The 15,004-nt window shown below is 44.0% G+C and overlaps 1 protein-coding gene across 1 annotated transcript in view; it reads left to right on the forward strand.

The window, feature by feature from the left end:
* LOC143290383 (uncharacterized) overlaps nucleotides 1–15,004 on the forward strand; it is a 35,191-nt gene that overhangs the window by 6,840 nt on the left and 13,347 nt on the right. The window contains exons 3-8 of the mRNA XM_076599770.1: nucleotides 5,461–6,116; nucleotides 6,983–7,844; nucleotides 8,971–10,190; nucleotides 11,396–11,480; nucleotides 12,525–12,659; nucleotides 14,479–14,659. Coding sequence (XP_076455885.1) covers nucleotides 5,461–6,116; nucleotides 6,983–7,844; nucleotides 8,971–10,190; nucleotides 11,396–11,480; nucleotides 12,525–12,659; nucleotides 14,479–14,659 — 3,139 coding nt within the window. The remainder of the gene's footprint in view (nucleotides 1–5,460; nucleotides 6,117–6,982; nucleotides 7,845–8,970; nucleotides 10,191–11,395; nucleotides 11,481–12,524; nucleotides 12,660–14,478; nucleotides 14,660–15,004) is intronic.

Below are 15,004 nucleotides of genomic sequence, written 5' to 3' on the forward strand. Positions count from 1 at the left end.
AAGATATATGTGAAGGTTTTATCACTTCAGCCCTTTTCGAGCTCAAGCATGCTGATGGCTGAGCCTGATGAGTCTGACTCTAGATGGCAGACTTCCACACTGGCTGCAGGGGAATGTCTGGTTTGTGCTGGGTTCTGTTTGTCCCCTGATGAGTCCGACTCTAGATGGCAGACTTCCACACTGGCTGCAGGGGAATGTCTGGTTTGTACTGGGTTCTGTTTGTCCCCTGCTTTTCTGCCCTGTCCTCTTCTCCTCTAGACTGGCTTGACATCTTGCCTCTAAGGTGCTGGCGGCTTGGTGTATGGTGTGGTGCCAGGCCCATCTGTCAGCAGCTTGGGCAGCCCATTGGGGGTTGGGTGGAGGAGGCGGGATGGGGGGGGGGGGGGTTGATGTAACAGTGGGGGGCAATCTTCAGCATCTCTTCAGGAGTGCCCCTCTGTTGCAGTAGCCAGATGACAGTAAGCCACATAGAATGTTCTTGGGTAGATGGTGGTCTGGAGATGTGTCCTACCCAGTGCAGCTGCTTCTTCAGCAGTATAGCCTTGGTGCTGGTAATTGTGGCTTTCTTGAGCATCTCAACATTGGTGATGCAGTTACTCCAGTGGAACATGCAAGATTGTTGTTGTTACTCCAGTGGAATATCAGGACAGTTGTTGTCACTCCAGTGGAACCTCAGGATGGTTATTATCACTCCAGTGGAACCTCAGTATGGTTATTGTCACTCCAGTGGATCCTCAGTATGGTTATTGTCACTCAAATGGAACCTCAGTATGGTTATTGTCACTCCAATGGAACCTCAAGATGGTTATTGTCACTCAAGATGGTTGTTGTCACTCCAATGGAACCTCAGGATGGTTGTTGTCACTCCAGTGGAACCTCAGGATGGTTGTTGTCACTCCAGTGGAACCTCAGGATGGTTATTGTCACTCCAGTGGAACCTCAGGATGGTTGTTGTCACTCCAGTGGAACCTCAGGATGGTTGTTGTCACTCCAATTGAACCTCAGTATGGTTGTTGTCACTCCAGTGGAACCTCAGTATGGTTGTTGTCACTCCAATTGAACCTCAGTATGGTTGTTGTCACTCCATTGGAACCTCAGTATGGTTATTGTCACTCCAATGGAACCTCAGTATGGTTGTTGTCACTCTAATTGAACCTCAAGATGGTTGTTGTCACTCCAGTGGAACCTCAGTATGGTTGTTGTCACTCCAGTGGAACCTCAAGATGGTTGTTGTCACTCCAGTGGAACATCAGTATGGTTGTTGTCACTCCAATTGAACCTCAGGATGGTTATTGTCACTCCAATTGAACCTCAGTATGGTTATTGTCACTCCAGTGGAACCTCAGTATGGTTGTTGTCACTCCAATTGAACCTCAGTATGGTTGTTGTCACTCCAGTGGAACCTCAGTATGGTTGTTGTCACTCCAGTGGAACCTCAGGATGGTTGTTGTCACTCCAATTGAACCTCAGGATGGTTGTTGTCACTCTAATTGAACCTCAGGATGGTTGTTGTCACTCCAATGGAACCTCAGTATGGTTGTTGTCACTCCAGTGGAACCTCAGGATGGTTATTGTCACTCCAATGGAACCTCAGGATGGTTGTTGTCACTCCAATTGAACCTCAGGATGGTTGTTGTCACTCCAGTGGAACCTCAGTATGGTTGTTGTCACTCCAGTGGAACCTCAGTATGGTTGTTGTCACTCCAATTGAACCTCAGTATGGTTGTTGTCACTCCAATTGAACCTCAGTATGGTTGTTGTCACTCCAGTGGAACCTCAGTATGGTTATTGTCACTCCAATGGAACCTCAGGATGGTTGTTGTCACTCCAATTGAACCTCAGTATGGTTGTTGTCACTCCAGTGGAACCTCAGGATGGTTGTTGTCACTCCAGTGGAACCTCAGTATGGTTGTTGTCACTCCAGTGGAACCTCAAGATGGTTGTTGTCACTCCAGTGGAACATCAGGATGGTTGTTGTTACTCCAATTGAACCTCAGGATGGTTATTGTCACTCCAGTTGAACCTCAGGATGGTTGTTGTCACTCCAATTGAACCTCAGTATGGTTATTGTCACTCCAGTGGAACCTCAGTATGGTTGTTGTCACTCCAATTGAACCTCAGTATGGTTGTTGTCACTCCAGTGGAACCTCAGTATGGTTGTTGTCACTCCAATTGAACCTCAGTATGGTTATTGTCACTCCAGTGGAACCTCAGTATGGTTGTTGTCACTCCAATTGAACCTCAGTATGGTTGTTGTCACTCCAGTGGAACCTCAGTATGGTTGTTGTCACTCCAATTGAACCTCAGTATGGTTGTTGTCACTCCAGTGGAACCTCAGGATGGTTATTGTCACTCCAATGGAACCTCAGGATGGTTGTTGTCACTCCAATTGAACCTCAGGATGGTTGTTGTCACTCCAGTGGAACCTCAGTATGGTTGTTGTCACTCCAGTGGAACCTCAAGATGGTTGTTGTCACTCCAGTGGAACCTCAGGATGGTTGTTGTCACTCCAATTGAACCTCAGTATGGTTGTTGTCACTCCAGTGGAACCTCAGGATGGTTGTTGTCACTCCAGTGGAACCTCAGGATGGTTGTTGTCACTCCAATTGAACCTCAGTATGGTTGTTGTCACTCCAGTGGAACCTCAGTATGGTTGTTGTCACTCCAGTGGAACCTCAGGATGGTTGTTGTCACTCCAGTGGAACCTCAGTATGGTTGTTGTCACTCTAATTGAACCTCAAGATGGTTGTTGTCACTCCAGTGGAACCTCAGTATGGTTATTGTCACTCCAGTGGAACCTCAGGATGGTTGTTGTCACTCTAATTGAACCTCAGGATGGTTGTTGTCACTCCAGTGGAACCTCAGGATGGTTATTGTCACTCCAGTGGAACCTCAGGATGGTTGTTGTCACTCCAGTGGAACCTCAGGATGGTTATTGTCACTCCAGTGGAATCTCAGGATGGTTGTTGTCACTCCAGTGGAACCTCAGGATGGTTATTGTCACTCCAATTGAACCTCAGGATGGTTATTGTCACTCCAATTGAACCTCAGGATGGTTATTGTCACTCCAGTGGAACCTCAGGATGGTTGTTGTCACTCCAGTGGAACCTCAAGATGGTTATTGTCACCCCAGTGGAACCTCAAGATGGTTACTGTCACTCCAGTGGAACCTCAGGATGGTTGTTGTCACTCCAATTGAACCTCAGGATGGTTGTTGTCACTCCAATTGAACCTCAGTATGGTTATTGTCACTCCAGTGGAACCTCAGTATGGTTGTTGTCACTCCAATTGAACCTCAGTATGGTTGTTGTCACTCCAGTGGAACCTCAGTATGGTTGTTGTCACTCCAATTGAACCTCAGTATGGTTGTTGTCACTCCAGTGGAACCTCAGGATGGTTATTGTCACTCCAATGGAACCTCAGGATGGTTGTTGTCACTCCAATTGAACCTCAGTATGGTTGTTGTCACTCCAGTGGAACCTCAGGATGGTTGTTGTCACTCCAGTGGAACCTCAGGATGGTTGTTGTCACTCCAGTGGAACCTCAGGATGGTTGTTGTCACTCCAATTGAACCTCAGTATGGTTATTGTCACTCCAATGGAACCTCAGTATGGTTGTTGTCACTCCAATGGAACCTCAGGATGGTTGTTGTCACTCCAGTGGAACCTCAGGATGGTTGTTGTCACTCCAATTGAACCTCAGTATGGTTGTTGTCACTCCAGTGGAACCTCAGGATGGTTGTTGTCACTCCAATTGAACCTCAGTATGGTTGTTGTCACTCCAGTGGAACCTCAGGATGGTTGTTGTCACTCCAGTGGAACCTCGGGATGGTTGTTGTCACTCCAATGGAACCTCAGGATGGTTGTTGTCACTCCAGTGGAACCTCAGTATGGTTGTTGTCACTCCAATTGAACCTCAGTATGGTTGTTGTCACTCCAGTGGAACCTCAGTATGGTTGTTGTCACTCCAGTGGAACCTCAGGATGGTTGTTGTCACTCCAGTGGAACCTCAGTATGGTTGTTGTCACTCTAATTGAACCTCAAGATGGTTGTTGTCACTCCAGTGGAACCTCAGTATGGTTATTGTCACTCCAGTGGAACCTCAGGATGGTTGTTGTCACTCTAATTGAACCTCAGGATGGTTGTTGTCACTCCAGTGGAACCTCAGTATGGTTGTTGTCACTCCAATGGAACCTCAGTATGGTTACTGTCACTCCAATTGAACCTCAAGATGGTTATTGTCACTCCAGTGGAACCTCAGGATGGTTGTTGTCACTCCAGTGGAACCTCAGGATGGTTATTGTCACTCCAGTGGAACCTCAGGATGGTTGTTGTCACTCCAGTGGAACCTCAGGATGGTTATTGTCACTCCAGTGGAACCTCAGGATGGTTGTTGTCACTCCAGTGGAACCTCAGGATGGTTATTGTCACTCCAATTGAACCTCAGGATGGTTATTGTCACTCCAATTGAACCTCAGGATGGTTATTGTCACTCCAGTGGAACCTCAGGATGGTTGTTGTCACTCCAGTGGAACCTCAAGATGGTTATTGTCACCCCAGTGGAACCTCAAGATGGTTACTGTCACTCCAGTGGAACCTCAGGATGGTTGTTGTCACTCCAATTGAACCTCAGGATGGTTGTTGTCACTCCAATTGAACCTCAAGATGGTTGTTGTCACTCCAATGGAACCTCAAGATGATTGTTGTCACTCCAATGGAACCTCAAGATGATTGTTGTCACTTCAATGGAACCTCAAGATAGTGCGGGGGCAGCATTGATGGAATATCCTCAGGAGGCAAATGTGACTGCGGTAGATGATCCAAGTCTGTAAAGGAGGGTGGTCAACACCTTGGCTCTGTTGAGGTGGTGGTTGTTCCACACCCTCTTGTGGAGCCTTCCTAGGCACTATATGCCTTGACCAGTCTGTTGACCACTTCTTTTCCAGTTCTGGCATCAGTGAAGATGATGCTTCCGCGGTAGCAGACTTGCTTCACAGTGTTCATTCTTGTCTGCTTTATTGTGATGATTGGTGGGTTCTGCTCCTGTAGGGGGGCAGGCTGGTGAATTTGTTGTATTCATAATATTAATAACATGTTCTTTTCAACATTGAATTATCACTGTTAACTTTTATCATGATTTGGCATTCAGCTGGAAAAATATTTGTTGTGTTCATTGCCAGCTCCAGCTCTGAATAGAGAGAATTTAATTTCGTGCTTAAGAAATTGGTTTGACTACTTCTAGATATTTTTTTTAGTAGAACACAGTGTATTTACTTCCAAAGCTTTCTAGAATCCTTTCCAGATCCCACAAAAATCATCAGCCTGTGTTGACTGTGAATCATAAATTCCAGATCCCAAAATGCAGTTGAAAAAATCCACCTGCTTAACTTGTAGCTGAAGCAATATTACTTGGGTTTCTCCCCAGTGTTTATGAGTGGAGTGCTTGTCTCTTTGTTGACAGGTCCAGGGCCACAGTGTGCCGGACACATTTCACTCTGCTTTCCAGCCGTCCCCACACTACCAGTTCCATCCACACCAGCAGGACCTGGGGCCCCCTGCCTCCACCCCTTCTGCCTCCAGTCAGTCCCAGTCCTTTTCCATGCAGGATGGACTCAGTGGCTACCCTGGGTGGAATGATTTCTCTCCATTTGCCAACCTTTCCTCCACCACCCCTGCCCATGGGAGTGCCACGTCTATGCAGAGGAACATGATGGCGACAGCTCTTTCATCAGCCTCTTCTTCGTCTTCATCTTTCCACGCCCCGCAGCATTCCTATTTCAGTAACGCACCTGGTGGTGAAGGGTGCCGGAGTCAGGGTGGGGGTATGTCATCCACTCTGCCTCCATCTGTTCCCACCCATCAGCAGCAACAGCAGCAGCACCATGCCATGCCAGCCTACAGCCAGGACGGGGGTGGGGGTGGGGATAAGCTTGGCCTGAACAGCAGCTGTTCCAGTGACAAGTTCAGCACCCTTGATGACATGGTCAGCAAGATTGTGGATGAGGACTCAAACCTCTTCTCCCTCAACTCCCTTGGTCCCTTCAGTGCTAACACCACCACCACCAGCCCAGAGGCTGACCACTCTCAGGCCACATCAGATGTTTTCTCTTTCGAGGAGTAAGTACAGTGTTGATTGTGTAAACATGATCATGTAATGGTATTAAAACAGTTGATATGTTGTTCTGATGTTAAAGATATGATATGTTGTTCTGATGTTAAAGATATGCTGTATTAAGTTGTAGCATATTACAGTGAAATAAACTAGTAATATATTTTCTTTGACAGTTTGAGAGAATTGGTTTAATGGACAGTATGATTTATCATTTTGTCAAAAATGTTAATGAGCTGTGGAGAAAAAATGATAGTTTAATTGTCAGACTGTAGATTGTATTATAAAAAACCCATCAAATTTAGCCCAGGAACATGTTTCAGGAAACTCAAAATACCAGAATGTTGATTTGTATTTTTGTATTTTTTTTTTTTATCACAACAGATTTCTCTGTGTGAAATTCGGGCTGCTCTCCCCAGGGAGAGTGTGTTGCTACACTACAGCGCCACCTATTTTTTTGTATTTTTTCCTGCATGCAGTTTTATTTGTTTTTCCTATCGAAGTGGATTTTTCTGCAGAATTTTGCCAGGAACAACCCTTTTGTTGCTGTGGGTTCTTTTACGTGCACTAAGTGCATGCTGCACACAGGACCTCGGTTTATCGTCTCATCCGAATGACTAGTGTCCAGCCACCACTCAAGGTCTAGTGGAGGGGGAGAAAATATCGGCGGCTGAGCCGTGATTCAAACCAGCATGCTCAGATTCTCTCGCTTCCTTGGCGGATGTGTTACCTCTAGGCCATCACTCCACAGTTAATACATCTAATAATAGTTATATTTTGATTTTAGCATGAACATCTTACTGCTGTGTATTTTTTGCGATGACAAAAATGTCTTGGTGAATTAAAACAAACTTTGTTGTTTTTCTCTGCCTAGGTCTCCTGGCTTGTCATCAGGTAATATGTGGCCATCATGTGAAGAGGGAAGACAAACTGCAAGCAAAGCCCCCTCTGATCACCATGGCAACTTGTCTTCTTCTTACGACAGCTTTGAGCAGGCCATGGGGTTCCCCATGATGCAGCTGTGGGACCAGTACACAGACAGCGGCATGGGTAGCAGCCTGCATGGCCAGGAGGACTCCATGTTCTCCTCCACCTTCCCGGACTATGACCTCTCTCAGCAAGGGGAGGGGGATTTGTTCAACAACAATCTGGAAGGGCTGGATGACCCACTGGTCCTGCAGAAGTTTCTGACCCAGTTGCAGATCAGTGGTGGCCTGTTGGCCACCAACACCACCAAACCTGAGCTCGACAATCATTCCAAGACAGGGTCCGGGGACAGTGCTCACCCTACCCCACCACCGCCTGCGTCTTTTCTAAGCCAGCAGCACCTCAACAGCACCAACAACAACACCCCCAGCAACAACACCAACAACAACATCACTGACTTCCGCCCAACAGGCATGACACAGTTCTCCACAACAGACATTCTCTCTGCAATATCATCCGCCTCCTTGTCGCTGAAGCAGAACAGCAGTGGAGTGATGCCACAGATGTTTGCTTCGCCTCTGTCCCCATCTGTATCCACCTCGAAAATGGCCCAGCCAGGGGAGCAGCAGTACTTAATGTCCACTCCTCACAGCCAGGCTAGCAACGTGCAGTTTTCTTCATCTGAGTTGTTCCAGCATGTCTCCCCCATCCCCAGTCAGGGTTCCTCTTCTGGTGATGGCAACCTTCAGGGCTCCTCCTCTCAGTTCCAGACCATTGAGACGCTCCTCAAACAAGAGAAGTCTTTTCAGGTAACAGTTTCTGCTTGAGTCAGTTTATGTTGTGATCTTTTTGGGGAGTGAAAGTTTGTTAGGATTTGTGTTTTGTTGACACTATGATATAGTCCTTTTGTTGAATCTATTGTGAGGCTTTTTATTTTTATCCTGCTATGCGTCTACCTTTATTGAACAAGATCTTCGTGAGTCATTAATGAGTGTGAAGGTAGTATTCTAACCAGTTGATTAGGGGTATATTTAATTTCTGTCATGGGTTGAAAATTTGAAAAGGAAAATTTAAATTCTGTATTTTTTTTTTAACTTACCTTTTACATTTTATATTGTTGATGATATTCTGTAGGAGTAGATGTGCATGTGTGTGGATGTGTTGATCCCAAAGAACATTTACAGGTGAAGTCCATGTTGAAATCTGTGCAGTTTACAGTCTTTTAGTTGTACAAAGAGAAAATACATTTCTAATTTTTAAAAAAAGCTTTCGCAAGTCTGTAAAATTGTTTAACTGAGTAGTCTGTCTTCAACAGTTTTGCTCTTCATTTTGATTTTCTGTATCTTTTGCTTTTATTGACTGTCAGGGTATGTTTAACTCTAAGATACTGATTGTTCAGCACTTTCTTATCTTTCATACTCCTAATGGGATGAAAGGATTTGGTGTCATATAGTGATGTACTGAACCATGTCAAAATGATGCAAACCAGGCCTGTCAGTTTGCTTTTCTTGGCCAAAATTTCACAGCAGATAAGACTTTCGTTATGAGTCCGCTTTCTGCTAGCCAATCAGACGCCATTTCCAGCTGGAGCTAATTACTCATTTCACAATGGCCACCATTCCTGAGATAAGTACAAAATGTTCAAATCAACATTAAATTGTAATCATGAGTCTGTGTAAAATGTTTTATCATCAGTTTGTTTGGGTTTTTTTGCATTCAGAAAGTATTTGAGATCAAAGTAGTATTAGTTTTTTTTATCCAACAGGTGCTGTATAACAATAGCTATTTTAATCGAAGAATGATTAATATCAATGATACTGCTTTATCCAAAAAATGAAATATGATAAGTTTAAGATGAGGAAGAGTAGCAGGATAGGATCATACCATTCTTTGTAGTTTTGTCTGCCATCCACAACACTTGTTTGCTTTTAACAGGGAAGGCCTTCAGGAGAAAGCAGTTCCTTCACCAGTCCAGTGTCTCCCAGTTTAGCTGGTCAAGGTGGATGGTCACAACAGAACTACGCTAACACTGGGCTCAGTCAGCATAGAAAACTTGGCACCAAACCTGAGCCAGCTTTCACGTCCAGTGACAGTAGCAACCTGCTTCAGCCTATTCACATCAGCACGCAGAGTGCCACACCAAGTATGTCTCTGTCTCATAATCACACCCCATCTCTCAGCCTGTCTGGTCTGACCAGCAGCAACCACAGCTGGTCTTCTGCCAGCACTCCAAGTTCAGGGACTGGTGATCAGGGTAGTGGTGAACGAGGTGGTGGCTTTTCTTCTCTAGAGCGGCAAATCTTAGGGCAACAGCCACCATTACAACAATCTCATCCTCCAATGCCAGCGCCAATGCCATCGCCTGCCCCCAACTTTCCCAATGCTCACTTTATAAATCACCAGCCTCCTCACCATGCCAGTCTCCCTATCAACAACTTAGGTCTGCCCGGAAAGCTCCCACAGCACGGCCCTCGACGAGGACCATTTCCCCCTGAGCTGGCTGCTCAAGTGGTACAAGAACGTCTTAACATTCAGGCTGCTCTTGCCCAGAATGCCAGTGCCATGAACAACCAACACATGATCAAGAAAGCTCGCCACCTCCTGTTCCCTAATTCTGATCAGGGCTCCCCTCGCTATGACAAGTGGCGGCCAGCAAACTTTGGCCCCAGCGGCCAGCCCAACACCATTCCAGTGACAGCAGGAGTTGGTCCACATGCAGGGGGGCCATCTGGACCATTGGGGCCCCATGGGGAACACCTCTTACCCAGCCTGGCAGAGATTCAAGCAGCACTGATAGAACGTGAGAGGGCTGCTGCCGAGCAGGCAGCCAACTGCCGTATCTTTCCTGAGGAATTAATTCTGCATCCCCATCCCCCACATCCCCATTTAGACCCCCATGGAACAATGCGCCATCCCATCACCCAACAGCCTCCGTTTCTGCACCCTCTCCCTCACGCCCTCCCTCCTGGTCTCCCTCCAGGGGCTGCCCTTCTTAATCCCCACAGTGCCTTGTCTGCTGAGGCGTTGGATTATTTGCCTGTTGATGCATTTGGACGAGTGGCGCCTGCTTTGCTCCCACCAGAGATGTTGTACGAGATCAGCCCCTACCAGCTATTGGGCCTGCACCCCTTCTTTGCTGGGTTTAGACCTATAAGGTATTTTGTTCTCAGATTATTGGAAAAAGAATTTTCACATTATTATTTGTCATTGCTTTATCCTGTTGATGAAAATTTATTTAAAAAAAAAAAAAGGATAGCTTGCAAACCCTGAGAGATTATTTAATTCTGAAATGCAGTATTCTGTTCTTTTAATCTTTCAAATCCATGCTGCATATTTGCAGACATGTAGCTCACCTGAATTTTTGTTATCTTTATAATGTTGTATGAACACTGTATACTAATCAACACATATACACACACAAACAGCCATAGATGTTTTCTTCATGCAGACATGTATGTGTGTGTGTGCGTGCGCATGGACATTATGCTACTTTAAAAAAAGATTTTTTAAACTTGTTATGGGCAAGCATGCATGTTCATGCGCATGTGCCGCATTTATGTGTGCATGCACACTCGCTATACTCACACACACACACACACACACACACACACACACACACACACTTGTTCAGTCTGTGGGTCTTTAATCATCACTTGTGACTTTTGAATTTGATTGTATGATGTTGAGACTGAAATGTATGGTAAAACCTAATACATGACAAATCTAGATCAGTACGCAGATACAGAATAACAGCATTTATCAGTATGTCATCATAATTTTTATATATTTTATCCATTAATCTGTTTGCTTCCATTTTGTGAGATGGAATATGGATGTATATATTTTTAACACAGTCTGGCCTAATGGGAACAATTCCTGAATAAGCCAAAACTTCCTTTATTTTAAAGATTCCATTTGCTCGTGAGTAAGTGGTGGGTGTAGCAGAAAACTAGTATCGGAAGTGACATTTTTACTTTTCTGACTGTGGACTGTAAATTCAGTGCACAGTTGAAATAATCATGAATAATTGTCTTTAACTTTTGTAACATACCAAGTATGGGGGGAAACAAAGCTTGCAATATAAGCTAATGAATTTGATTTTGCATGTTTGAGATGAGATTTTGAAACCCCATGGTAAATTTATGAATATTGTTGCTCTTTACATTTGGAAACAAGAATTGGGTCTTGTTTTAGGTTATTTTAAGTGTTGCTTTGCCTGTGAAAGGCATAGAAAATAGATGAATGCAAACGAAAACAAAAACAAAAAGTGTGATTTTGCAGATAGAATTGACGTCTGTATGTATGTGTGTGTATCAATGACATGCAGAAAAGAGGCAGCCATTTCTGTGCTACGTTTCAGGAGGAGTGGTCCTTCCAATGAACTCCACACCAAGCTTGAGGAATGCTATGAACAGTTCAAGGCCATTGAGAAGGAAAGGAAGAAGGTAGGACATTTGTTCTTATTTGAACTGACTTCTCATCACACAGCTTCAACCTTATGTTTCTTGGGGTTTCCCATCAGCTTGCACACAGGGAAATAAATGTACAGAGTCACAAAACAAAGAAATTTCTTACAGGTTTGCTACTCTGTGTGAGATTTTGACAGCACTGAGCAGTGTTAGCTTGAAGTTGTTCTTTGTTCACTAGACTCCCTGTCTCTTTTTAAGGCTTTGCTTCTTACCTTCACAGGTTTCTCATAAAGTTTGAAAAGCAACTTATTTCCTATTTGGTAAATGTGTATAACTGTATTCCCACTGGCTGTTTTAACAGGAATGAGCACAGGAAGATGTTCATCATGGTGTGGTATCACCTAGGAGTGTCTTGGAATGTTATACATGAAGAAGCAAAGGACACATAGGTGGAGAAAAACAGCCACCATGGTGAAGTGGTTAGTGTTGCAGACTGATGACTGGGAAAACATGGGTTTGAACCCTATCAGAGGTGGGGCTGGGGAATTTTATTGTATTTTAGCCAGCTGCTACTGTGTGTTGAGTGTGTCATAGTCTCAGATGGGCAAAGTGAGACCACACAGATAAGCATCATCCAATTTTTACTCAGTCAAACTTTTGGAGTGTTGCTTAGATATCCTGACCAACACTGCAGGTGTGTGTATTTCTTGATATATATATATATATATATATATATATATATATATATATATGTATATGACCAACACTGCAGATGTGTGTATTTCTTGGGCATGGGTACTATATATAATGAAAAGAAGCATAGATTATACACTAATATAACGAAAAGAAGCATAGATTATACACTATATATAATGAAAAGAAGCATATATTATACTGTTGTGAAGTAGTCCCAAACTTAACTATACCTCTTTAGCAGCAGCAGCAGTATCTGCATCATCATTCATCAACATAGAAAACTAAATGTCCCAAATTTTGAGGCAAAAAAACCAACAAAACAAAAACAAAAGAAAAGAATGTAGAAAAGTAATGGGTTGTATGTAAGATTTCTGTTGTCTGTAGACGGAAGCAGAGATGGCCCGTCAGAACCCAGGCAAAAAGGTGTCCAGCGCCAACAACATTGTCATTCCTCGTCTGCCGTCCAACCCTTCTCGTGTCGACAGGCTCATTGTGGACTCTTTCAGAGAGCATGCAAGGGTAGGTGGTGGTTGTTTGAAATGCCAGAAGGAAATAGGTGCATTGTTCTGCAGTTTGGTGACGGCTGTTACCACTTTTTACTCCAGAACTACATACTGTGGACCAGCACTACAAGAAACCGTTGTGAAAATTTGGATGTGTTGCTTATACATTATTAAATTTTTTTTTTTTTTCCTAAATCCTTTTCACTGCCTGGAAAAAATAAGTGAAATCTATTTGCCACTTGTTTTTTTCCACAAAAAATGGGTATGTATATATTTAAACAAATTCTGTGGGCTTTGTTATTGGATAGAGACCCATAAAAGTATATGTTTTCTGAAAGATCATAAATAAATGAGGGTGTTTGCCTGCACAGATCATTGTGACAAGATTGTAGGTGTGAGGGGTGTTAGATAATTGTGACAAGATTGTACAATGTACTATGTAGGTTATGAGGGTGTTTGCCTGCACAGATCATTGTGACAAGATTGTAGGTTATGAGGGTGTTTGCCTGCACAGATCATTGTGACAAGATTGCAGGTGTGAGGATGTTTGCCTGCACAGATCATTGTGACAAAATTGTAGGTGTGAGGGTGTTTGCCTGCACAGATCATTGTGACAAGATAGTAGGTGTGAGGGTGTTTGCCTGCACAGATCATTGTGACAAGATTGCAGGTGTGAGGGTGTTTGCCTGCACAGATCATTGTGACAAGATTGTAGGTGTGAGGATGTTTGCCTGCACAGATCATTGTGACAAGATTGTAGGTCATGAGGGTGTTTGCCTGCACAGATCATTGTGACAAGATTGTAGGTGTGAGGGTGTTTGTCTGCACAGATCTTTGTGACAAGATTGTAGGTTATGAGGGTGTTTGTCTGCACAGATCTTTGTGACAAGATTGTAGGTTATGAGGGTGTTTGTCTGCACAGATCTTTGTGACAAGATTGTAGGTTATGAGGGTGTTTGTCTGCACAGATCTTTGTGACAAGATTGTAGGTTATGAGGGTGTTTGTCTGCACAGATCTTTGTGACAAGATTGTAGGTGTGAGGGTGTTTGCCTGCACAGATCATTGTGACAAGATAGTAGGTGTGAGGGTGTTTGTCTGCACAGATCATTTTTGACAAGATTTTAGGTCATGGGGGTGTTTGCCTGCACATATCTTTGTGGCACGATTGTAGGTTATGAGGGTGTTTGCCTGCACAGATCATTGTGACAAGATTGTAGGTTATGAGGATGTTTGTCTGCACTGATCATTGTGACAAGATTGTAGGTGTGAGGGTGTTTGCCTGCACAGATCATTGTGACAAGATTGTAGGTGTGAGGGTGTTTGCCTGCACAGATCATTTTGACACGATTGTAGGTGTGAGGGTGTTTGCCTGCACAGATCATTTTGACACGATTGTAGGTTATGAGGGTGTTTGCCTGCACAGATCATTGTGACAAGATTGTGGGTTATGGGGGTGTTTGCCTGCACAGATCATTATGACAAGATTGTAGGTTATGAGGGTGTTTGCCTTCACAGATCATTGTGACAAGATTGTAGGTTATGAGGGTGTTTGTCTGCACTGATCATTGTGACAAGATTGTAGGTGTGAGGATGTTTGCCTGCACAGATCATTGTGACAAGATTGTAGGTGTGAGGGTGTTTGCCTGCACAGATCATTTTGACACGATTGTAGGTGTGAGGGTGTTTGCCTGCACAGATCATTTTGACACGATTGTAGGTTATGAGGGTGTTTGCCTGCACAGATCATTGTGACAAGATTGTGGGTTATGAGGGTGTTTGCCTGCACAGATCATTGTGACAAGATTGTGGGTTATGAGGGTGTTTGCCTGCACAGATCATCACTCTGGTGGATAAGATGGAGAAGCTGCGTGACATCACAGTGCATGCCAACATTCAGTCATGTCTGGACAAGTGGCTGGAGGGGATACGCAAGGTACAGGCCCGCAGGAAGGAGGAGATTGTCAATGCTGCAAACCGCCATCGAGCTGGCATACCACGACAGCAGGAGGACAAAGGTAGTTGATTGTTACTCCTTTTTGTCTTGATCACTTTACACCTTCTCTGATATGTTTCAATTTGGCACTTTCACGTCTCATTAGAAAATGAAAACCTAGGATCGTGTTCAGTTTAGTTCAGTTTCTCAAGGAGGTGTCATTGTGTTTGGACTAAACCATATATGCTATACCACATCTGCTAAGCAGGTGCCTGACCAGCATTGTAACTCAGTGGGCTTGTTCAGGTCTTTAGGGAAAAAAGTTTTTTTTTAATAAATAAATTCTAAAAATAAATGATCAAATAAAAATCTTTAAAGATTCACAATTCAGCTTGAAAACTATTTCAGGAATGTTATTTACATTGTC

The sequence above is a fragment of the Babylonia areolata genome, chromosome 15 (assembly GCF_041734735.1).
Source record: "Babylonia areolata isolate BAREFJ2019XMU chromosome 15, ASM4173473v1, whole genome shotgun sequence".
Lineage (NCBI taxonomy): Eukaryota > Metazoa > Mollusca > Gastropoda > Neogastropoda > Buccinidae > Babylonia > Babylonia areolata.